The sequence below is a fragment of the Hirundo rustica genome, chromosome 15 (genome assembly GCF_015227805.2).
Source record: "Hirundo rustica isolate bHirRus1 chromosome 15, bHirRus1.pri.v3, whole genome shotgun sequence".
Taxonomy (NCBI): Eukaryota; Metazoa; Chordata; class Aves; order Passeriformes; family Hirundinidae; genus Hirundo; species Hirundo rustica.
In genome coordinates this window covers 14061030-14084472 of record NC_053464.1, presented here as the reverse complement: position 1 = coordinate 14084472, position 23443 = coordinate 14061030, and the positions used below count along the sequence as shown (strand labels likewise).

The 23443-nt window shown below is 60.8% G+C and overlaps 2 protein-coding genes across 4 annotated transcripts in view; both read left to right on the top strand.

Annotated features, from left to right (window-relative positions):
- Positions 1 to 7534, top strand: part of TOM1L2 (target of myb1 like 2 membrane trafficking protein) — a 56477-nt gene extending 48943 nt beyond the window's left edge. For all 3 annotated transcript variants that reach the window (XM_040079476.2, XM_040079475.1, XM_040079474.1), the window contains 2 exons: positions 1610 to 1646; positions 2178 to 7534. In XM_040079476.2, coding sequence (XP_039935410.1) covers positions 1610 to 1646; positions 2178 to 2326 — 186 coding nt within the window. In that variant the 3' untranslated portion in view covers positions 2327 to 7534. The remainder of the gene's footprint in view (positions 1 to 1609; positions 1647 to 2177) is intronic.
- Positions 7535 to 11739: 4205 nt separating this feature from the next.
- On the top strand, positions 11740 to 22686 carry SREBF1 (sterol regulatory element binding transcription factor 1). Its single transcript, XM_040079471.2, has 19 exons — positions 11740 to 12002; positions 15272 to 15661; positions 15757 to 15926; positions 16007 to 16147; positions 16225 to 16443; positions 16535 to 16649; positions 16731 to 16942; positions 17386 to 17590; positions 18135 to 18319; positions 18407 to 18668; positions 18773 to 18939; positions 19023 to 19191; positions 19275 to 19383; positions 19460 to 19569; positions 19661 to 19793; positions 19958 to 20120; positions 20359 to 20544; positions 20623 to 20734; positions 21241 to 22686. Exons 1-19 carry the CDS (start codon positions 11897 to 11899, stop codon positions 21462 to 21464), a joined length of 3378 nt encoding a protein of 1125 aa, XP_039935405.1. The 5' UTR covers positions 11740 to 11896; the 3' UTR covers positions 21465 to 22686.
- Positions 22687 to 23443: the final 757 nt, after the last annotated feature.

Below are 23443 nucleotides of genomic sequence, written 5' to 3'. Positions count from 1 at the left end.
CTCAGCTCCCAGCTGGGAGCTGTGGGATTCAGCTGGAAGCAGAGCTGCAGGCACGCTCTGGCACGTCAGCCCTGTGCTCTGGCACTGGAGGAGCTGGCTGTATTGAAGGGAAGAAAATTCTCCAGCTCTCCAGAGGTGCCTGAGGTGCTTAAAGAGATTCTGGGTTCAGTGTTTGATCTGGGCAGACTGACTGGCTGTCTCTGAAATGTCACTGGGTTCCAGCTGCAGGTAGGCTTATCGGGCCTCGGTACAGGAGTCGCTTTCAAATTTAATTACAAACTAGCCTCATTTTGTTAAAGAAATACAGTAAATGTAGCATGTCCACTCTGCTTAACCAATAAACTTTTCTCTTTGCCATTTAAATTAACTTAGAGGGAGAGAAGATCTGATGGAGAGATATGGAGGTAGCTCTGTGCATCTGTCATCCTCAGCCAGCACAGATTTGCTCAAAGGGAACAAAGCAGAGAAGTGTCCTGGAAATGCCTGAGCAAGCCTGGGGATGTCCCTGGGTCCCCATCCCAACCCTATGTGGGTGCAGCAGAGAGATGCCTGTGAAAATTTGGACTGGATTTTTGTTTTTCACTCTGGGTCCCCTCCTCCTTGTTTTCTTAACAGCTCATTTCAGTTCTCTACTTCCCAGGAGAGGTTAGGTTAGATAATTGTTGTTTCCTTACCCTTTTTGGGGTACACTGGGACAAACGCAGCTCTGCCTGTGAAGAGGCTGCTGTGTGAACCTTTGGAAACCTCAGTGCAGCAGAAAGCCAGGAGATGCTCAGGCTCTAAATAATGTGAGGCCACTCAGTATGTTCCCACTCCTGGTAGAAAAGCCAAGTATAGACAAATACTTCACTTTTTCAAAGCAGTTTCAACATGAGGTTTTCAACCAGCATTTTTACCCATCTTAAACATCCTGACAGATTGACAAGGGTGCCTGTCCCTGGACTTTTAATTTTATTATTTGAAATGCACATAATGCACAAACCGGTGGAAATGCAGTGACCCTGTGGCAATCCCAGCCTTTGATTCTGACGGACGAACACTAACTGCTGTCAGTGTCCTTCATCCAGCTCACCCTGGTCTTGTCTTTGTACAGCATGGCCACAGGAAAGCTGCTATATTTTTGTATGAAACCTAAAACGAACTCTCACAGGAGGAATGTTGACCCCAAACAGTTTTGCACGTGTCCTTTGTCAGCTAAAAGCGCCTTTTACTTGAAGACACAATGCAAACCACAGTCCTGACTTTTTTAAGGACTATGTGACAGAAAATATGCCATCTGGTACAGCGTGTGTGTGACTCACACAGCTCAGATTTGGACCAGAATTACTGTCTGAAGGGGAAACAGCACTGGACCAACATTCAGATCCAACAGGAAAAGCTTAGCTATCCACCAGCAGTCCTCAGAAGCACCTCAGTGCTCATCCTCCTGCTCTGCAGCACAGTGAAATGGCAGTGTGGGAGCTGTGTGATTCCCCCCAGGTCGCCCTGCTCCGATGGTTAATATGTGGAAACAAGTGGTGGAAACTGTCCAGTTGTATTAAAGGTGGAGGAGATGACAGGGAAGGGGAAGCACTGCCTCTGCTCACGTGCCTTTTTGTTCCCGTTGCAGAAAGGCAACGAACTGGAAGAAGGAGTGACCAGTGAAGGTAAGCAGAGATGCCCGTGGCTATGAGCCATTCTCGGGTTAGTGCTCAGATGGAATTTGCTCTGATCCCTGCTGAGATGCTGCCTTCTCCCAGCCTGATGTTCCCCAGCAAATGCTTCCACGCTCAGAGAGGCGGGAGGAGAGCATTTCACAGCAAAAGGTTCATGTTTATGGTGTGGGGAGCCCTCCTGGCTGTAAGTGCTTCCCTGCCATCTTCCTTGGCTGTGCTCTGTGTTTGTGCCAGCAGGAATGCGTCCCCAGGCTGCTCAGCCCTTTGGAATGATGTTCCCCTGGTTCTGTCACAGCCGGTGGCACAGTGTGGGTTTGATTCCAGCTGCTGCCTGAGCTCGGCTGTCTCCAAGGACGGCTGTACCCTTTCCCGAGGAAGTCAGGCTGTACCGGTATCCGTGCCTGCAAACACAGCCCGACAGGATGCCAGGCCCTGGAATTTCAGCCCCTGCCAACCTCTGTCCCCGGGGCCAAACCCACGGCCCCCGTTCTTACTTGTCTTCCTTCTGTTTTTGCATTGCAGAGTTTGACAAATTTTTAGAAGAGCGAGCCAAAGCGGCGGAGATGGTTCCCAATCTGCCATCCCCTCCCCTGGAAGCCCCCACCCCTCCGACAAATCCTTCCAGCAGGAAAAAGCAGGAGCGCTCGGAGGACGCCCTCTTCGCACTGTGAAGGTGGCGCGGAGCCGCCCGCCCGCCCCTGTGCTCCACCGGCGAATGTCGCCTCACGGCCACTTCGTCCTCCCACAGCCCTTGGCTAACAACGACTCCCGTCCCCTCCATTCCATAGTTTGCTTCTCCTTCCCTCCCTCCCCAAATGATCCACCCCCACAAGCTGACTCTTTCTATTTAAATCCAACACTATTCCTGCCAGACCACGATTCTCTAGCACTCGCTTAATCCCCTCCTTCCTGTCCCAGCTGCACAAAACCAGCTCTTGATGCTGAAAACCCCTTCAGAATGCACGAGTACGTCACACTGGGCTGAAACAAAAGCCCAGGGGGGAGAGAGAGCAGCCTTGCCCTTCAATTTATGTAGGGATCATCCTCTTCTGTAGGCAGGTCCTGCCAAGTAGACGGCTCTGTCAATCAGCATGTAATTGACTGAGCTGGAATGTTCAGGGGGAGTGTGTCTTTATTTTTAGATAAAATGTTAATGTATTGGCTTTCGTGTTGGATTCGACAGCAAGGAACAACTGTTCCCCTTTCAACATGTGCTTCACAAGTTAAAATCCTTTACTCTCCCACTCACACATCTCCTGGTACCATATGGTGGTCGCTTTTCCCCACTTTCTGCGGTGTTTCATTTCTAAATCTCACAGGGTATTTTTTGCCTTGTGTTTTATCTGGGCTTGCTCTAATTTTGAAGCAGTCTGTTTTGGCCATGTCCAGTAGCTCTGGCAGTTGATAAGAATGGAAAATGCTGGGCTAAATGGTTGCTGTAACGATGGTACAGAAAGCACCTTGCTCTTTGGGAGACCATTCTCACACAGGAGTTTTCCTGGCGTGTTTGCCTTTTAAAATAGCTTGGTTATTTTCTCCTTACCTTAGACTCCTTCTCTGGTGGCTGTAGAGCTAGCTCTGCATTTGGTGTAAACTTCCATGCAGAGGGACGGGACTTGCTCATGGATTGGGTGTGAACTGAGCTTCCTGGATTCCCTGCCATGCCTGGTAGGATAGGCATGCTGCTTCTTGGGGGCAGGGATGAGGAAAAGAGGCAAACCTCAGAGGTTTGTGTGGAATGCTGAGGGAGATGGTTACCATGGAGGGATTAGCCGTGCCAGCCTGTACTGGAGGTGAAACTCCTCATTTCCTTCCAGTTTTAGGCCTGAGAAAGTGTTGAAATGATTGTGACCGTGCTATTTGTAATTTTTGGAATGTCCTTTGATCCCCCTGCCCTTCATTAACTCCCGGCTCCTACGGGGTTGCAGTCTCTGTGCAAACAAGCATATTCTCTTGCTTGCCAGAGGCATGGCCAGGATTCCTGCTCCTCTGGGGCTGCCAGAAGGGATTCCAGCCTGTGTGCCTGCCTTGCTGGGCTGACAGGCAGAGCCGGAGCAGGCAGCTCCAGCCATCGCCGCGTCCCCCAGCGTGTTCCTTGGGAGGAAGCCAGTGGCACAGGATTGCAGGATCAAAGAGAGAGCTGAGCAGTGCATGGCAGGAGAATCTCCCATCCTGACAGAGAGGCACTTTATCAGCTAAACGCCCGTGCAGGCAGCAGGCTCCAGCCCCTCTTCCTCAGGGTGTTCCTTGGCTTAGGCAACCTCCTTCTGACCTGACATGTCTGAGCTTCCCAGGATGCTGATGTGTGTCAAGCTCTCTGGAAACTTGTTCTAGGCCAAGCGATAGAAGCTTTTATCTGAGTGTAGCATTTTATCAGCCCATACCATACTCTCTGAGGACCACCCCCTTTGGGACGTTGTGACACACAAAGCCTGCTACCAAATGCCTGATTGCAGCGCTGATGGACTTTGACAGCGGACACATTAATCTTTGAAGGGAAATGTTGTTTGGTGCAGGATTTCCAGGCCGTCCCGGGTCAGGTTTCACTCTGTGCTCTCCCTGCTCATCGTCTCCTCTGTCCTGCCCTGCCTGTAGCCTCTTCCAGGATCCCTCCATATGTAGCTGGGCCCAGGCAGGGCTGTCCTGCCACCCCTCTGCGCTGACGTGACACCTCATCACTGCCGTGTGCGGCACGGCTTACAAATGGACAGGGAAGACCAGTTTAAGGATGGAGATAACTTGGGGATCAAGCTTTTCTCCCCACTTGCTGGCCCTCTCTCCAGCTGAAGCCCTTCTGTGTGGGTCTGCAGAGGCTCTCTCCCATTCCATCTTCTCCGTGGCTAATGGAACGGTCTGCCTTGGCTGCATTGCACACCCCTGCTCTCACCCACTGCCCTCACTGCTCAACACAAGGTGAGCCCAATGCTCAGGGACTGGCACTGCCAGCTTGCTGCAACACGTCAGATGTGCCCACCGGCTTGCAGAAACCTGAGGAAGCTTCTGTGGCAACGCTGATTTGATTTCAGGCGGCGTCTGGTGATCGCCTGAGCAGTCTCGCCAGCACATGAATTGCTGATATTCTTGTCATTGCAGAAAGCTCTGTGGGTGTTTTAAGTGTGTATTTTCTCTTCTAAATCCTTGAAACACATTGACCCTGTAAATGGCTACATCAGGTGATTCTAAGCATGTTAATCCAGCTTCCCTGCCACGCCAGAGGAGATAATTGCATTGCTCAGGCATGGGGACACTGTCAGATGGTGCAGAGTGGCACAGATGTCACTGTCACCAAGCCCCCGCAGCGTCCCACTGCTGCAGCTGTGCTGGCCCTTCATCCCCCAGCCCTCAGCCAAAAGGTGCTGGGGTAATGTGCTTTTAATGCTTTTTTCTTTAGCACTAAACCTGTCCTGGGACCTCCAAGGTGTTGCTTTAGGGAGAATCCGGTCCCTTTCTGGAAGATTCTGCAGAGCTGTCGGTGATTGCTGTCTCCAGCTGGGAGGAAAAGAGGTGGAATGAGAAGGCTGGGACTGGGGGGAAAATACAGAGCGTGTGTTGGCAGAGCTCAGGGGGCTCTTTTGGTGTGTGCAGCCCCAGGCAATCCGTGGTCCCTGCTGACACTCCGCATTATCCTCTGGAAAGCCGTGGCACTGCTTGCAGGGAGTGGCAGGTGCCACCAGCACAAGTGGTGGCTCTGCTGGAAGTAGAGCAGCTCCCAGGAGATGCCTGCCTTGGGAGGAGATGTACTTTTGGAAAGACCCGGGCTGGATCTGGAGCCCAAATCCACCACACTCGGCTCTCAGGGCTGGAAGCACCAAAGGGAACAGAGTGTGGCAGAGCAGGTGGTTTGGTGCAAACCTCCTTTAACAAATACAAGAGCTACGCTAGAGCCTCCCAAATGTCCTGTATCAGGATCTCTCATCTTCCCTGTCCTCTTGTGGTCTGCAGAAAACCGGAGCGGTGGGAACTGTCTGAGGGAAAGGGAAGGGGTTTTCCACTTCAGGAGACCAACTTCTCAATTTATCCTTCCTCCGCTTTCATTCTTAAGTGCTTCCTCTGTGCAAGTGGGCAGAGGACTCGAGTGGCTCCGATGCTTGCGAGAACAGGGATGGAGCTGCAGCCTGATCCACTTTCCATAAAAAAAACAACATCCCAGCGCTTTCGAAGCATATTAGGAATCACAGCTTGACACTCAATGACACTAAATTATTCTTGGGGTCCCTTTGTAAGTTCTAATCGCGCCCTATTCTAGGTTAAAATATTTATTTTATCTATATATTTTCTTTCCGGTGTGTTTTTTAACCTCTTCTGTTAACTCTTCATGTGCTGAGATGTAAGGAATCAATGGTTTCTATTTAAATATATCCTTTGGTTTTGTTTGTTTTTTTTTTTTTTAATTGTTCTGTGTAGATTTCAGCTGCATCTTCAGCAGATGTAATAGATAACAATGTGCTGTACAGACATTTAGGGTGTTTAGGGTGTAGGTAAGGCTCATAGGAGAACTGCTCATAAAAACGTAGCAAGGTGTCTCTTAAAGGGAACAGCATAAACGCTGAGACTGGTCCATACTGGGACCCTCACGTAGCCTCCAACGTACCTTTTCCCTTCTGATTAACACAGCCTCCATCTCTGGGATGTGCTGCTCAAACCAGCTCTGTCATCCCCAGGGCAGGTCTTGCACCTCCAAGCTGAAGGATTTTTTTTTTTTTTAGTGAGGATTTCTCTTTCTTAGACTTCATTCAGCATTTTTTGATGGGGTACATTGGCTGTTTCCGCTTTGAAATGGAGGACAGGCAGCTGGCTGTGGTGGCGAGACGTTTCCCTCCAGTGGTGGAAGAACAGATCCGGGCCGTGGTTTCAGGTGCAGGGCAGGGGTGACGGTCCCTCCATGCGGGAGCTCCCGGCCAGCACAGCCCGGCCCTGCTCCTCTGTTCCCTGCTCTCCCGATGTCACCTACAGGGTTAGGACGTGCAGCCCAGGAGAGCAAACAAGATGGATTTCCAACACTTAGTTTCACCCAGTGAGTTGTTGAGTCTCCTGCAGCTGCTGGGGGCCCTGGAGCGGGAACTGCTTTTGCTATCTCCATCCCCGTCCATCCCCATCCGGCTCCGTCATTGTTTACCTCCTCAGGGCTGACCACAAGCCTTGCGGAGCCTCCCCTGGAAAAAAACAGCTCGGAACAGTTATTTTTATGGAAAGAGTGAAGCAGTGAGTGGATTTAGAGCTGTGTTGGAGGTAACCCTTCCGCTGCCGTGGGCTCCCACCAGCCAAGGAGACGAGGTGCCCACACAGCACCTTCCACCCATCCATCCCAAACTGCAGCCTCCAGCCCCAGGTTCCTCACACCTCCTCCTCCCCTGGAGAGAGGTGAGGCTGTTGTATCACCAAGAGCCAGCTGGCCTTGAGCAGCACCGAGCTCTGGTGCTGGTTCTCTTTAGCCCATGGCAAACCCACTACTCCAAAATTCCCACCCTGCTCCGTGTTTTTATGAGTACGAGCTCCTCATTCCCTCCATGTTCCTATGAGCTGTTGTTAACCCTACAAACGTAACCTGTGTAATAGCTTCTCTGTATATTACAGCTGTAGGCTTTCCAGATAAAAGTGGATAATATTTATTTACTGAAGATACTGGATATTTTTTTGTTTGGGAACGGGGTAGGGGGAGAAAGGGGACATAACTGTTTAAAGAGATCGACTATGAAAAGAGAAACAAAACACACAAAAAGCAGAGAAACCCAACACTAAAACATCGCTGTGTTCAAGTAGAAAGTGTTTCCGTTAAGGACGAGACAACTGTATTAATCTGCCATTGTTTAACTTGCTCCAGAAATCATCTCCTTGGTTCCTGCATGTGAGATACTCCAATAAATACACTGTTAGTGTGAGCTGGGGCTGCTATCGTCTGTCTCTCAGCTGGGGACTCTCTTGGCTCCACTGCCTGGCCTGAGCACAGGGAATGAGTGGGCACAGGGGACATTGTGCAGCCCTTGGGTACCCACGTCAAAACTGGGAGTTCTCGGTCTCCTCCAGGAGACAGCACCTGGGTATTGTATTCCCACTGGGAGAAGGCTTGTCCCCAGCAGATGCTCTTTTTGTCTTTGCATGGCTCGTGCTGTCCTCAGGGCTGTGTTGCCAGTGCTGCTAAATTCGTGTCCCACTAAATCCTGGCACATCTTTTGAGGGTGGCATCAGGCAGACGCACGGGTGACAGCCTGGGTGCTCGGTGGGACACCTGCCCACCTGGCAGTCCTTGGAGGGCAACTGTGGATCACCGCCCTGGTGACCTAGAAAGTGGTGAGTGATGTTCCCAGCCCATCCAGGAGCCACTTTCCTGACTCATCAGCCAGGAATTTGTTCCAACATCCCCTTTATGATGGGCACAGAAGGAAGAGCACCAACTTAGGAACCCCGGAGAAGTGGCATTGGCCAAAACCAAACCACTTTGGCAGAATGGTGCCCTCTGTTCTGCACGTGTAGAGCCACCCTGATTGTTTAAATCTGGGGAAAGGGGGTGTGGAATAGCTGGAAAGATGGGTTTTCCCTCCCTGTAGCCACATATTAGCATTAAACAGCCCTGCCCCAGCTTGTTTACCCCGCACTGATCATGTGCCTGGCTCGATGTCGGATACATTCAGGGAGGCTCCTGGCCTGGATCTGTTGGGAAAGGTGTGGAGCTGCTGCTGCCCTGACAGGGCAGAATCACACAAAGAGCACCGGCTCAGAAATGTCCAGCGCTGTGCAAAGGGGGCTGTGGGAGTGGGGGATTTGGGAACAGGGTCTCTGGTGTGCTCTGTGGGGGTGGGGGATTTGGGAACAGGGGCTGTGAGAGTGGGGGATGTGGGAGTGAGAGGCTGGAGCAGGGGGCTGCTCCTTCACCACACTGTTCTCTGCAGCCCCACGGTTATACTCGTGAGGGAAAGATCCCTCTAACCCCAAATTCTGCCTCCAACCGGAGCCATAGTGGGTACAAAGGGAAGAGCATAAGAGCAGGACAAGCACATGGGGACTTGCTTTTCCCATGTGTGCCGCTCCAGCCGCTGGTGATCCAACTCAGACCCCCAAATTGAGTGTGGCTTCCCCAGGTTTGTGAATCCTGATGGGATTCTCTTCTCCCAGCCTGCTCCCTCAGCAACCGTGCAAACTCCCAGCAAGGGCTGGGGGCTCCCAGACATCACTGCCCTCCACCATGGGCTGCCAAGCCCGGGCACAGAGCACTGCACCGAGCCCCATATGGACAGAGGCTCAGGTGAGCCGAGTGTCACTGCCTCCTGGCATTGGGCAGCAGGTTTGGATGCCAGTGCAAATGGGAAATGACCACAGGTGCATTTACCTTTCCCCATTTAACCCGAGGGTATATAAACCCGGAGCGGGGGCTGCACTGCAGTGACACCAAATCTGGCTGCGCTTCCCCAAGCTCAGGAAGGGACAGTTGGCAAAGCCGACTTACACGCAGTAAATGAGAGAAGAGGCTTTTGAATCAGTTCGCGACGCAAATTAATGATTAACGCCGCGCTCTGCCAGAGCAAAACAACCCCGGGGGCAGGCAGGCTGCCAGAGGCTGGGCACGGAGCGTGGCACGCTGCTTCCAGCGGAGCGCTAAGGCGTGCTGGCAGGTGGGAAACACCCGGGGGCTCGCTTTGGGAGAGCCCGGCTGGCCGAGCGAGGGGACAGCGGGACCGGGGACGTTCCGTTCTGGGGCTGCCGCGTTCGGGCGCAGCGCATCCCGCAGCTGCGGCTGCCGCCGGGGCCGCTCGGGGAGATGCCGCACCGCCGGAGCCCCGCGGAGCCGCACCAGCCTGCCCGGCCGGCTCGGTGGCCAGAGCCCGACCATCCCGGGGCCGGTTTGTTTTCTGTCTCATCCTGCGGTTTCCTCCCAGCCTGAGCTCAGGAAAAACGTCTCAGCGACTCCGGAGCGACCACGTGGCCGCTCCGCCATCCCCGCAGGACTGACATGATGTAATCGCGGGCCCTGAGCCGTGATGTAGAATCACTCCACTCACGGCCGCCGCTCTTATTGGCTGCGTGGCCCTGGTCCTACGGGCGGGGTTTTCCCTGCTCCGCAACCCAACGCAGCCCCCGGGAGCCCCACCCCGCGTGGAATCCATCGCCCGCTGAGCCGGGCCGCGGAGCCGCCGCGCTGCTGGGTCCTTCCCCAGTGCCCGGAGGATGCCGCTGTGTGCTGGGGTGTCCTCCCGACCCCGGAGCGCGGACAGCATCGCGTGTGGGCTCCCGGCGTCCTCGGACCCTCTGGACCGGGATGGGAGAAAGAGCCTGGCCAAATCCAGCTCGTGCAAAAATTGAGCGGTGTTTACGTGTGTTATTTTCCCCCTTCCACGTTTATGTGTGATTTTCCCATTCTGCGTTTGTGTGGTTTCGTCCCTCTACGCCCCTCAGGGAAGGCTGTGCCCCGGATCTTGCATGGGTTATTAAAGGTCTGTGACCCCCGCGCTTGCACAAGGCTGCTCTAAATCCATGGGGGCCGCGGCACTTCCATTTCCCCAGCCCTGGAAATCTGCCCTCTCCTCCCACAGCACACGGACTGCACCAAGGAAAGGGAAACGCCACCGCCACGGAGCCTGGCTTCTCCCCAGTGACCCCAACAAAAACGAGGGTGGAAGCGCACGGCTCCCTCGTGTCCCACGGCAGGTCCTGGCTGTCCCGGCCGTGTGATCGCGGCTCCCTCGGTGATGTTTGCTGTGGGTCAGCGATGTCCGAGCGGCCGGTGCTGCCCCATGTGTGGGTGACGCTGCCCCAGCTGCTGGCACAGAGCTGAGCCAGGATTCCCTGGGCTCGTCCCCAGCTCGGGCACAGGTCAATATCCCCAGATTGAGGAGGCTGGGGTGGGGTGAGGGTGCAGAGGGGACAAGCAGGGCTGTGCAGCCCCAGCTCTGCTGCCCAGCTCTGTCCTGGGGTGCTCCGTGGCACACAGGGGATCCCTCTGTTGCAGAGAGGTGCCTGCTGTGCCACCATGTGAGAGCCAGTGAGGCCGAAGGGGAGTTTCTAAGGTGCAGCCAGGTTTACTGAATTCCCAGGTAACCTCAGAAAGTGCTTGGTGGCACCAAAGAGGAGAGGGCAAACTTCCACAGAGCTGATGTTGCAGCGCATTTTCTTGTCCTAAATGATTTCCCAGCAGCAGGATGGACCATGGAGCTCTGCAGGGCACAGGGCATGGCATTTTCATGGCATGAGACTCCCACATCGAGACCTGGGCAGCAGCCACAGCACTGATCCCAATGGCACCAAGCATTTTTCCTGGATCCCACAACAGATGGCCCCCAGGAGGGTGCACGGTGCTGAGGCTCACAGGGCAGCACTGGTGTGTCCCTCACCAGGGGGGTGAAAGCTTCTCCCACCCTGGACCATGCTGCGGGTGGGCAGCACAGGTGGGACATGCTCTGAACCCTGGAGCTGGGACTGGGAAGGCTCAGGACCCTTGAGAGGGCCGGTTCAGCCCAACCTCGCCCTGGCATGTGGCCTCCACGAGGTGCAGAGGCTTCTGCAGCCACGGCCACCACCTGCCCACATCGGCCCTCCCCCCTGCTCCCTGCGTGCCCGTCTGGGCTGTGAACAGCGCAGGTGTTCAAAGCCCAGCCCAGGGATTTGGTGCCTGTCCCCAGGGATCAATGACTTTTCCGGGGCTCAATTCCCAGGGCTCGGTGCCAATCCCCTGGGGTCAGTGACATCTCCAGGGGTCGGTGACATCCCCAGGGCTTGGTGACATCCCCAAGGGTGGGTGACTTCCCCAGAGGACGGTGTCCTGCTCCAGGGGTAGCAGCCTGGGCTTCTCCTTGCTCAGTTCCTGGTGCACCAGCTCCCTGCCCGGTGTCCCCGAGGGTCCCTGCCCGGTGTCCCCGAGGGTCCCCGCCCGGTGTCCCCGAGGGTCCCTGCCCGGTGTCCCCGAGGGTCCCTGCCCGGTGTCCCCGAGGGTCCCTGCCCGGTGCCCCCGAGGGTCCCCGCCCGGTGCTGCCGGGGGTCCCGGTGCGGCGGGGCGGTGCGGGGAGGCGGCGCGGGGCGGGACGCGGCGGCGGATCCGCCTCCATCCATCCCCCCCGCCCTCCCCGCCCGGTGGCAGCTCCGGGCACGGTTCGCGGGAGCAACTTGGCGGCTCGTCCCCGTGTGCCTGTGCCCGGGCCAGCGCGGCCATGGCGGGCGGGCGGCACCGCCAGCCCTAGAGCCGCCCGAGCTGCCGGAGCCACCGAGAGCCACGGGAGCCACCGAGAGCCACGGGAGCCACCGGAGCCGCCGCGATGAGCGCTCTCGCCTTCGACGACGCGGCCCTGGAGGGGCTGGCACCGTCCCTCGGCCTCTCCGGGGCCAGCGACATCGACACGGCCCTGCTCAGCGACATCGACGGTGCGTCCCGGCGGGGCTTGGGGCATGACCGGGACCGGGCTGGGGGTGTAACCGGGGCTCGGTGCACGCCGCGGCTCTGGGCTCCCTGCAGTCCTGGGGCTCGGAACGTGACCGGGACCGGGCTGGGGAAAAAGCGGGCTCGGTGCGCGGGCGGGGGCTGGGCACGGTGCGGTAGCGGCTCTTGGAGCATGGTCGGGACATGTCTGGGGGTATGACCGGGGCTTGGGGCACAACCGGCACCGGGCTGGGGGTGTAACCGGGCTCAGTGCAAGGTCAGGACAGGGCTGGGGTATAAGCGGGGCTCGGTGCGTGGCCGGTACCGGGCTGGGGGTGTAACCGGGGCTCGGTGAACGGTCGGGCGCGCTCGGTGCACGGCCGCGGCCTGGGGGTCCAGGCTCGGTGCACAGTCAGGGAGCTTGGTAGCGGCATTTGGCCGGGGCAGCGGGATCGGTGCACAACCAGGACTCGGTGCACGGCCGCCGGTCCGGGCTCGGTGCCGGACCCGGCGTGGGGAGAGGGGACACCGAGCTGCGGGAGCGCGGAGCCGCTGCAGAACCGCGCCGGCTCCGTTACCGGGGGCCGGTCCATAGCGGGGGGCTCGGGGTGGGGGAACACAGGACACCGGGACCCCCGGGCTGGAGGTGCCGCTGCCGGGACAGCCCCGACGATTCCCCCCCTACGTTCCCGGTCACAGCATCGTGCAGCCGGTAGCCCCGCCCCCTCCGTGACGTCACCGGCGGGGTTACTCTCGGTCGTTCCCTCCAGGGCGCCGGGGTTCTCCCAACCCATCCAAGCGGGATGTGGTGAGATGTGCCGGCCCTGCTCCAGCCCCGCGGCTGGCACCCGCCAGCGCCCACCTCCAGCACCCACCTCCCCGCCGCTGTGGGCTCCGTGAAATGGGGATGCTCCAAGGGGACCCATTTCCAGAGGGAATCCACTCTCCTAAGGGACTCATTCCTCAAGGGGACCCATTTCCCATTTCCCACCATCTCAGCACCACGTGCGCCGAATTCAGTGTTTCCAAGGCTTTAGCAAAAAAATTGGGGGGATCCCCATAAAATTGAGGATCCCCCCCAAAAAATTGGGGATCCCATAAAACTGAGGATCCCAAAAAATTGGAGATCCCAGCTCTTGGCAAGCCCCTCACCCACCTTGCCACGTGCTCCACCAGCTCTGTGGATCCACGCCATCGGGCACGGCCGGCGGAACACGCGGCAGGGCGGGCACGGCGCTTGAACCTCCCAACACCTGCCCCGCTCTGTGTGCTCCCTGGTGGGCTCTCCTCCGAGATCTGGGGTGGAGATGGCATCTGCAGGTTCATCCCAGTGGCAGTCGGGGTGGATCAAAGCAGATCCAGGTGCCACCTGCTTTTCTTGGCGAGGTTTTGGCGTGGGCAGGGAAGCAGGAGCTGTGCCAGGGCTGAGTGGTGCCGTATGGGATGAGGTTTTCCCACTGTGGGGTTTTGCCACACTCCTTTGTATCACAGCCGCCTCGTGCCCCTCAGTGGGTTTGTCACCGGTCCCCAGTTGGCCACAGCTTGTCCCTCATCCCTGTACCAGCCCTAGGGTGATGTGGCACGTGTGCCATGGGATTTGGGTGCCTTGAACCTGCCAGGACCCACAGACGAGAGGCTCTGCCCCTCAGGTTCCCACGGCGGGGGTGGAGGTGGCACTGGGGGGTGCCCATGTCCTGCTGGTGGCGTGGGTGGCAGCAAGTGCCATGGGATAGAAACACCTGGAAGGTGCCAGGAGGGTGGGACAGCTGTGGGACCCCCAGGCTGGGCACCAGGAAGCTGGGGGGGGCACAGGGGGGGAGCACCCCCTCTCTGTGACCCTACACTTTGCTCTGGACCCCGAGGGAGCCTGGGGGGGTGGGGGAGAGGGTCTCTTGAGTGGAAGGAGGGGCTGGAAGCCCCCCGGAAGGACACCCACCTGCACAGGGCAGCGTGCCGAGGGCTGGATGGTTTTTTTCGAGTGTGATAGTGCTGTGTGCAGACCCCGATCGTTGCGGGGTCACTCCTGGGCAGCGAGTGAGGGGCGGAGGCGGGGGCTCACACCGGGCTGGAGGGGCGGTGGGGCTCTGGCAAAGGGGTTAAGGGAGTGTGACCCCGAGTAACCGCGGGTGGTTCGCGGCGGGTGCCCGCCAGTAACCCGGTGCCGGGCTCACCTTGGGCGCCGGGGGCTGTCCGGGGGCGGCCGGCGGGCGCGCAGGCGGCGATTGGCGGAGTCGCATCACCCCATCGCCGGCCGCGCTCCAGCCCTGGCGCGGGCAGCGCGGGGAGGGCGCCGGGGAGGAGGCGAGAACATGGCTTTAAAATATCCCGGGGCCTCTTCGCTGCCGGGCACGGGGCTGAGCGGGGGCTGCGGGCTCCTCCTGGGGACCCCCCCTCCCGCTCCCACCCGCATGGAGTGCGGCTTTTTGAAGGTACCCCCGCCTCGCCAGCCGCCTCCCACCGTCGCGGTCCCTTCTGGGAGTGCTGCGCCCCGCGGGGAGGGCGGTGTCCGGGGGCTGTGTGGCTCGGTGGGGACATCCCGGGGTTGTGTGCGGGGAGGGGGGGTGCCCTGGGGGTGTCCCGGGGTCTGTGCGTGCAGCTGGGGTGAGTCGGGGGGTGCCGGAGTGTGGGGTATCCTGGGGTGTGTGTGCCCCCGGCGGGCAGCCCTGCGTGGTGGGAGCATCCCGGGACACCTGAGTGGAGGTGTCACAGGGACCCCGATGTGTCCCCAGGTCCCATCGAGTGGGACAGAGCCCCTGCTCAGGCTGGTTTAGCCCTGTGCTTGCCCAGCTGCCCTCCCGAGGGCTGTTATGATCGAACACACCTGGCTCTGCGGTCTGGCACATCCCGATGGTGCCACCCCGCTGTCCCAGGCTGAGCACCCCCTCCCCTTGATACAGGGGCTGATTTGGGGATTGTCGGGGTTCCCAGTACAGAATAAATGAATGAATGAGCCGGCGCAGCCCCCCCCTCAACATCAGAGACACGCTGAGATGTGCCCTGCCACTCCCAGACCAGGCTGGAAAACGCTGACTTGCTGTTGGCCAAGCCCTGACATCCCCGCCGTGCCTCAGTTTCCCCGATGTCAGGATGGGTGGGAAGCTGAGAGGAAGAGGGCACAGCAGATTCATGGCTTCTCAGGGAATTTTGCCCCTGGATTGTGGGGATCTGCCCGCTAAACGCTGCGCTGTGGGGAGGGCAGCACGGGGCCCGCCCCCAAGCCCACCTTGGGATGTGCGGGGCAGCAGCTGACGGCGCAGGGGGGTGTGTTTTACAGACATGCTGCAGCTGATCAACACGCCGGACAATGACTTCTCGGGGTTGTTCGACTCACCGTTCAGTGCCCCTGACAGCGCCGTGCCCTCGGGGCTCCCCTCCCCGCCGGGCACCCTCAACACCTTCCTGGGTCCCGGCAAGCCGCCCCCCGCCGCCCCCACCAGCAGCGCCTACGCGGGGCCCCCCGGGATGGCCGCGTTCACCCCGCCGCCCCCGGCCCCGCTCCTGCCGGCGCCGTCCCTGGGGGTCAAGGAGGAGGCATCCGTGGTGCCCAGCAGCCAGCCCCAGCCCCAGCCTGGCGTCATGCTGGCCCCCAGCTTCGTCCCTGCGTCCCCCAGCCCGTTCAGCCCCCAGCCCTTGGTGGGCTACCAGAACCAGCACGGCTTCTCCGGTGAGGATTTGGGGCTGCCAAAGGTGGAGGTCTTGCAGGATGGGGCCGGTGCCAGGGGTTCTGTTTTTTAACGCTGTCCTCTGCTCCACGCCCAGCTGTGCAGCCTGGGAGTGCGGGGCAGACCCTGGGCAGCCCCCTGCCCGCCCCACAGCCCAGCCAGCCCGTGACACTGCCCGGCCCCGTGCAGAACGTGCCACCCCAGCAGCTCCTGGGCCCTGCCGGCCCCACCACCCAGTCTGTGTCACCGCAGATCCAGCCAGTGCCGGTAAGCCCAGACCCAGGGATGGGGTGTGGGGGGGGTCCCCATAACCCCCCACAGCCCCGCTGACCCCCGCTGCCCCTCAGGTTCTCCTGCAGCCCCATTTCATCAAGGCCGACTCCCTGCTGCTGACGGCCGTCAAGACAGACGCCAGCAGCGCCAAGACTTCCACCATCGCCTCCCTGGCCACCAGTGCCGGCGGCTCTGCCACCCCGCTCCAGGTGCCGGTAGGTGCCACCTCTGGGAGCTGCGCGGTGGGGAGAGGCCTCAGGACCGTCCCTGAGCCCACCCTGCACCCTCGCAGGCGCTGGTGAGCGGAGGCACCATCCTGGCCACGGTGCCGCTGGTGGTGGACGCAGAGAAGCTGCCCATCAACCGGCTGGCGCCCAGCGGGAAGCCGGCGCTGGTGCAGAGCCGGGGCGAGAAGCGCACGGCCCACAACGCCATCGAGAAGCGCTACCGCTCCTCCATCAACGACAAGATCGTGGAGCTCAAGGACCTGGTGGTGGGCGCCGAGGCCAAGGTGGGAGCGGGGGGCGGCGGGGCAGGGCAGGGCCGGGCGGTGCGGAGGCTTTGCCCTGCAGCTGGGCTGAACCGTCCCCGCCCGCCGGCAGCTCAACAAGTCGGCGATCCTGAGGAAGGCGATCGAGTACATCCGCTTCCTGCAGCAGAGCAACCAGAAGCTGAAGCAGGAGAACCTCGCCCTGAAGGTGGCCATGCAGAAGAACCGTGAGTGGAAGGGCAGCTCTTGGGGCGGGGGGCCTCAGCTCCATGCCCCCAGCAGCCAGCAGCTTACTCTGCTTCCTGCAGAGCCCGCGAAGGACCTGGGGACCCAGTGCAGCCGGGGGGCCAAGGCGGAGACCCCCATGGAGGTGGCGAAGGCGGAGGTGATGGAGATGCTGACGCCGCCGCCCTCAGACGTAGGCTCGCCATCCCACAGCAGCCCACTCTCGCTCAGCGGCGGCAGCAGCAACAGCAGCAGCGACTCGGAGCCCGACAGCCCCATCTGTGCCCACGGCAAGGTGAGGGAGGGCTGGGGGGAAACTCCCTGCCCTGAGTGGGGCAGGGCATCTGCTGCCTCACGCAGGAGGTGCCAAGGGCAAGGTGTACCAGGTGGGGAAAGAGCTGAGAGCCCTGGTCTTGTTCTCTGAGGCTGCTCCTCACATGATTTGGGGCTGGCAGTTTTGTTCTACCCTAAAACGTGCTCTGTGCCCCATGCCTGTACCCTGAAATCCATGCCCCTGTATTCCAGCCTGTGCCTCATCACCATGCCCTGTACCCCATGCCCTGTATCGTGCTGCCAATATCCCAGGCCCGTCCCCCATTATCACACCCTGTATTCCATGCCGTGTACCCCATGCTCTGGATGCCGTGCCCTATATCCCCTGCCCTATATCCCATTCCTGTGCCCACCACCCCACGTCCATGCCCGTGTCCCAGGCTCACAGCAGCTCTGCCCGTGCAGGTGAAGCAGGAGTGCCCGCCGCCCTCACCCAGCAGCCAGGGAATGCTGGACCGCTCCCGCATGGCCCTCTGCACCTTCGTCTTCCTCTGCCTCTCCTTCAACCCCCTGGCCTCCCTCCTCCAGGGTTCTGGCTCCCCGGCGCCCCTGGGGAGCCAGGACACCGCTGGTCCTGGCAGGAGCATCATGGCTAAGTCTGGCTCTTTGGGTAAGCCCTGGTGTGGGGTGGGGGACATTGGGATGGAGATTGTTGGGATGGGTGTGGGATGGAGGCCGTCAGGGTGGGCATGGGCTGGAGGCTGTTGAGGTGAAGACCATCAAGGTGCAGGATGTTGGGGTGGGTGTATGGTAGGAGCTGCCTGGCTCGAGGCTGTTTGGGTCAGCATGAGGTGAAGACTTGGGATGGAGGAACATCAGGGTGGTAACCATCACAGTGGAGGTGATCATGGGAGACGTGGGGTGGAGGCTGTCAGGAGGGGGGTCTCGGGGTGGGTCTGCGATGGGAGATGATTGGGGTGGACGTGGGGCAGAGGCTGTTGGGTGAATGCTGCTGGGATGGGCACAGGGTGAAGGCCACCAGAATGGATATCCCGGGATGTGTGTGAGGCAGACCACATTGGGTGGAATCTCTTGGGGTGGGCACAATGGGGTGGAGGCTCTTTGGTGGACATGGGATGAAGGTTTGGATGGACACCCTGAGCTGGGCACAAGGCAGCATTGGCGGGGTGTTGCTGACCCATATCCCTGCACAGAGGACCCGTGGAGCTGGACGCAGTGGCTGTGGCCCACATTGGCCTTCTGGGCACTGAACGTGGCGCTGGTGCTGGGTGCGGTGGTGCGGCTCTTCGTCTGCGGGGAGCCCGTCACTCGCCCCCACTCCGAGCCCTCCATCCTCTTCTGGCGGCACCGCCGGCAGGCCGACCTCGACCTCGACCGGGTACGTCCCGCCCTGCGCCGCGTCCCCCGCCCCACCTGCCCCGGCCCCTTACCCTGTCCTCACCGCCCGTCTCTCCCCGGGGCGCAGGGAGACTTCGCGCAGGGGGCCCAGCACCTGCGGACGGCGCTCGGGGCGCTGGGGCGGCCGCTGCCGGCCTCCCACGGGGACCTGGCCTGCAGCCTGCTCTGGACGCTCCTGCGCCACCTGCTCCAGCGCCTCTGGGTGGGTCGCTGGCTGGCTGCCCGCGCCGGGGGGCTGCGCCCGGACCCCCCGCCGCCAGCCCACGTCCGCCAGAGTGCCCGCGACGCTGCCATGGCTTACCACCGCCTGCACCAGCTCCACCTCGCCGGTACGGCCCCGCGCCACGGGGGCTGAGGGACAGGACCCCTGAGCCCCACGTGTCCCCACCACCCCCCGACCCCACGCCTGAGCCTCCCGTCCCCGTTCCTGTAGGGAAGCAGGCCGGGGGACATCTGCTGGCCATCAACCTGGCACTGAGCGCCGTCAACCTGGCTGAGTGCGCCGGTGACGCCATCTCCGTGGCAGCGCTGGCAGAGATCTACGTGGCGGCTGCCCTGCGGATCAAGGCCAGCCTGCACCGCTGCTTCCACTTCCTGGCGGTGAGCGTGGGGCACTGGGGTGGCCCCTGTGTCCCCTGGGGCTGGGGTCTCAGGTCCTTGCTGACCCCCTGCTCTCCCCGCAGCGCCCCTTCCTCTGCAGCGCCCGGCGCGTGGCCCTGTCCCACGGCGGGGCTGTGCCCCCCGCCATGCAGTGGCTCTGCCACCCCTTGGGCCACCGCTTCTTTGTTGACGGGGACTGGGCAGTGAAGGGCGTCCCCAGGGAAACCATCTACAGCTCCGCCGGCAACCCAGGTGACCCCCGTCTCCCAAACGCCGCACGCCACTCCCCCCTTTTGGGGTGTGGTGTACCTGCTGACCCCATCTCTGTGCCCCAGTGGACCCGCTGGCACAGGTGACCCAGCTCTTCCGTGAGCACCTCCTGGAGAAGGCGCTGTGCTGCGTGGCCGTGCCGGAGCCCGGCCGTCCCACTGCCCAGGGAGAGGGGTGAGTGAGTGCTGGGCTGGGCACCTTCTCCCCCTGCCTGGCGTGGGGTCAGCCCCCTCACAGCCCCCTTCCGCAGGCGGTTCTCCGATGCCCTCGAGTACCTCCAGCTCCTCAACGGCTGCTCGGATGTCGGTGGCACACCTGGCCCCACGCCCTCCATCGCCTCCGGCTTGGCGGATGTCACAGGTGAGGCTGGCGTGTCCCCCGTGGAGGTCACTTCATGTGGGGCGCCGTGGGGGTGGAAACGCCCTGCTCCTGTGTCCCTCCCACCCCGCAGGCACCGACCCCGTGTCCAAGTGGTGGGCATCCTTCATTGGCATCGTTATCCACTGGCTGCACGGAGATGAGGAGGGGGCTGAGCGCCTTTACGCATTGGTGGAGACCATGCCCCGGGCACTGCAGAGCTCTGAGTGAGTGCTGGGGACATCAGGGACAAGGGCGGCACCTCACTGTGTGCCCCCCTCTGCCTTGGACTGGCACGGCCTCTCCTGGAGCACACCTGGTGTGTGTTGAGGAAGGGCGCAGCCGCGCAGGGCGAGGGATCTGCAGTGACCACGTCCCCTCCGCCTCGCAGGAAGCCCCTTCCCCGCGCTGCCCTGCACTCTTTCCGCGCTGTCCGCGCCTTGCTGAGCAAACAGGATGGGAGCCAGGCCACCCTGAGCCACTGTGAGAAGGCCAGCAGCTGCCTGCGGGAGAGCCTGGAGCTGGGCAGCCCCTCCAAGGGCACCATCGACAAGGTGAGCTGGGCTGGGGAAGGGACGAGCTGGCCGCCAGCCCCCAGCCCTGGCGGGAGGTGCCCCCGACCCTCGCGGGGGTGCATTGTAGTTGCATTGCATGTGTCAGACTGGGAGTGCAATGCCCCTGCCATGCAGCCCGGCGGGGGTCCCGCGCAGCAGCGCCTGCCCGCAGCGACCTCCTCGGCGCCCCGTCCGTCCGTCCGAGCCCCTGCTCACCCCCAACCCCTTGTCCCTGCAGGCGGTCCAGCTCCTGCTCTGTGACCTGCTCCTGGTCACCCGCACCAACCTGTGGCAGCAGCAGATGGGGGCCAGCCAGCAGCGCAGCTGCCTCTACCAGGCATCCGCCCTGGAGCTCCGCGGCTTCCAGCAGGACCTGAGCAGCCTGCGGCGCCTGGCACAGACCCTGCGCCCCGCCATGCGCCGGGTGAGCCCCCAGACCTGTCACCTGCTGGGTCCCCTGGTGCCCTGCACCCGGCTGTGCTCACCGTCCCAACCCACCCAGGTGTTCCTGCACGAAGCCACTGCCAGGCTGATGGCCCGGGCCAGCCCCACGCGCACCCACCAGCTGCTGGACCGCAGCCTGCGGAGGAGAGGGGTGCAGGGCAGCAAAACAGGTGGGCACGGGCTGGGAGATGGGGTGGGACACCTCCCTGCTCACCTGCAGCGCCCCAGCAGCCTTGGGTGGTGGGATATGTGGTGGGACAGGGGTGGGACGCACCGCTCTGCGCCCACAGTTCCCCAGCACGTCGGGTGGTGGGACGTGGCCTGGGATACCTTTGTCACCGCCTTGGAGGACGGGAAATGGGGTGGGGCACCCTGCTCCACACCTACAGCAGCCCAGGTGGTGGGACACAGAGTGGAGAACCCCATTCCGCACCCACAGCACCCCACCAACCTCGTGTGATGGGATGTGGGGTGAGACATAGGCTGGGACACCCCGCAGCACTGCAACACCGCAGACGGTGCTCATCGTGGGGAACACCCCCCCCGCAGCACCCCAGATGGTGGCACCAGCTCCAGGGCGGGCGAACAACCCCATCCGCGTGCCGATCCCCCCCCAAATTTATTCAGCGTCTTCCACGGGCGCCCTCGGCACTGAACTCGGCTCTGTCCCCTGCAGCTGGCGAGCCGGAAAGCCACCCCACCCCGCGGGAGCACGCCGAGGCGCTGCTGCTGGCCTGCTGCTACCTCCCTCCCAGCTTCCTGGCGGGCCCGGGCCAGCGCGTGGGGATGCTGGCCGAGGCCGCCCGCACGCTGGACAAGCTGGGCGACCGCCGGACGCTGCACGACTGCCAGCAGATGATCATCAAGCTGGGCAGCGGCACCACCGTCACGTCGGGCTAGGTGGGGAAGGGGCCGCCGGCCCCCTGCCACCCCCGTGGGTGGGGAACGTGAGGCGGCGGGAGGCCGTGCCTCAGTTTCCCCGCGGGATGATGTTAGGGGGTGGTTTCGGAGGTGAAGGGCCGGGTGGGGAGGGGTCGGGCGGTACCTGACGTGGGTGCGGGGTGGAGGTCCCAGCGTGGGGCAGCCACACGTGGGGTGCCCCGGGTGGGCTTCCCCCCTCCCCGGGGCCGTGTCCGTGTCCCCAGCGCGCGTGGGGGACGGGGCGTGGGGACCTCTAGTGACACCGCCGCGGCATTGCAGGGCACCGGCACGCGCGGCAGCGACCCCCGGTGCCACCCGAACCCCCCCCCGGTGCCACCCGCATCCCCCCCTCGGTGTCACCTGCACCCCTCCGTGCACACGGTGGCGGCCCCTCCTGGGGCTCTCTGCCCGGTCCCCCTGGGTCCCACTGCTGCGGGACCCTTCGGGTTTGGGGCTCGGTTTTGGAAGTGCCCCCTCCCCAGCCGTGCCCATGTAGGCAAGAGGGGACCCCCACCCGATCCCCTCCTCCCCAGCACTGATCTCCCCCCCATTAAGAGCTGCCACCGCCCCGGAGCATGGACAGGCTTTGGGAGAAGGGATGGCAGGGCAACACGGGGCTCCTGGGGGGGCTGGTGGGTGCCCCTGTGTCCTTGCTTCACCCCCTCTTGTACATAGACCCCCTCCCCTCGCCTGCCCCCGCTCCCCTTCTCCCTTTTTAAACGGTATTTTCATAGTCGGAGAGTTTTGTACAGACGATTAAAGCTGATTATTTATACTGGCGTGTGCTGGATTGGAGGGGGGCTGACACCAAAAGTGGGGGGGCAAGGGGACCCCCAGAGCTGTAGACATCACAGGGCTGCACGGGAGGGGGGACAGAGGTGGCAGGACGGGGACACTGGGTGCTGAGGGAACCCCCGACACCCCCTCTTTACCCTGTGATGTCCCAGGGGCTGCTGTCCCCCTGTCCTCATAGCACACCCCCTCCAGCGAGACCCTTGGGGACAAAGGAGACCACCCAGGGGCTGTCACAGCCCGAGGGGGGACCCCAGCAGCCCCCCAAGGATAAAGAGAGGCCACGAGCAAGGGCGCCACGTACTTCCAAAACAATCGTTGTATCTTTATTGACGCTCTGAATGCAATGACCTGTTTTTTTACTCTTAAGGAAAATAAACATCTTTTAGAAACAGCTTGTTACACACAATCTTCAGTGTGAAGCAATATACTAATAAGAACACTAGTCTTAACATTTACAGTCTTCATATATATTATATATATGTATATGTATACATATATATACACTATATAATGAGGCAATATATAATACACACGGTTTACCATTTTACAGTCATATGTACAAGATGTCACTAAAAATAGCCGGATTTCAGGCAACACTGCCAAGGACACGGGGACTTTTTTTTTTTTTTTTTTTCCTCTTTAAATTAATTATTATTTTTTTATTATTATTTCTCCCTTTTAAAAAATTTTCTCACCTCCTCTTTTTGTTTTTCGCTCCTGTGTCCGAGGCAGCTGCTGAAACAACAGACATTGTGTGGCCAGCAAACCTTGGGGTGGGTGTGATGGAGGGGACACAAGAGGTGTTGGGGACATGGGGCACTGGCTCTGGGGGGGACACGGATGGGACCAGAGGTGTGCCCCCCTTTGCAGGACGCTGCAGAGGCTGGGGGCAGCCAGTGGCTGTTTTTAGGATGAGATTTGGGGTTGGTTCACCCTGGGCTGGTTGCTACCCGCGTCAGGGTATGGGTGACACAAAGATGGGCTGTGGAGCCTGGGGACGTGGGCAGGGGTCTCCAGAGTGTTGGGCAGTCCCCCAGCTCCACTGAGGTGTCCAGGAAGCAAGAGCCGAGGAAGCTGTGCAAACCCAGGGCAGTGAGGGGTGAGCCAGGCCCATGTGGAGGGGAGGAAGCAAATGCCTCCTCCTCCTCCTCCAGTTCAGCACA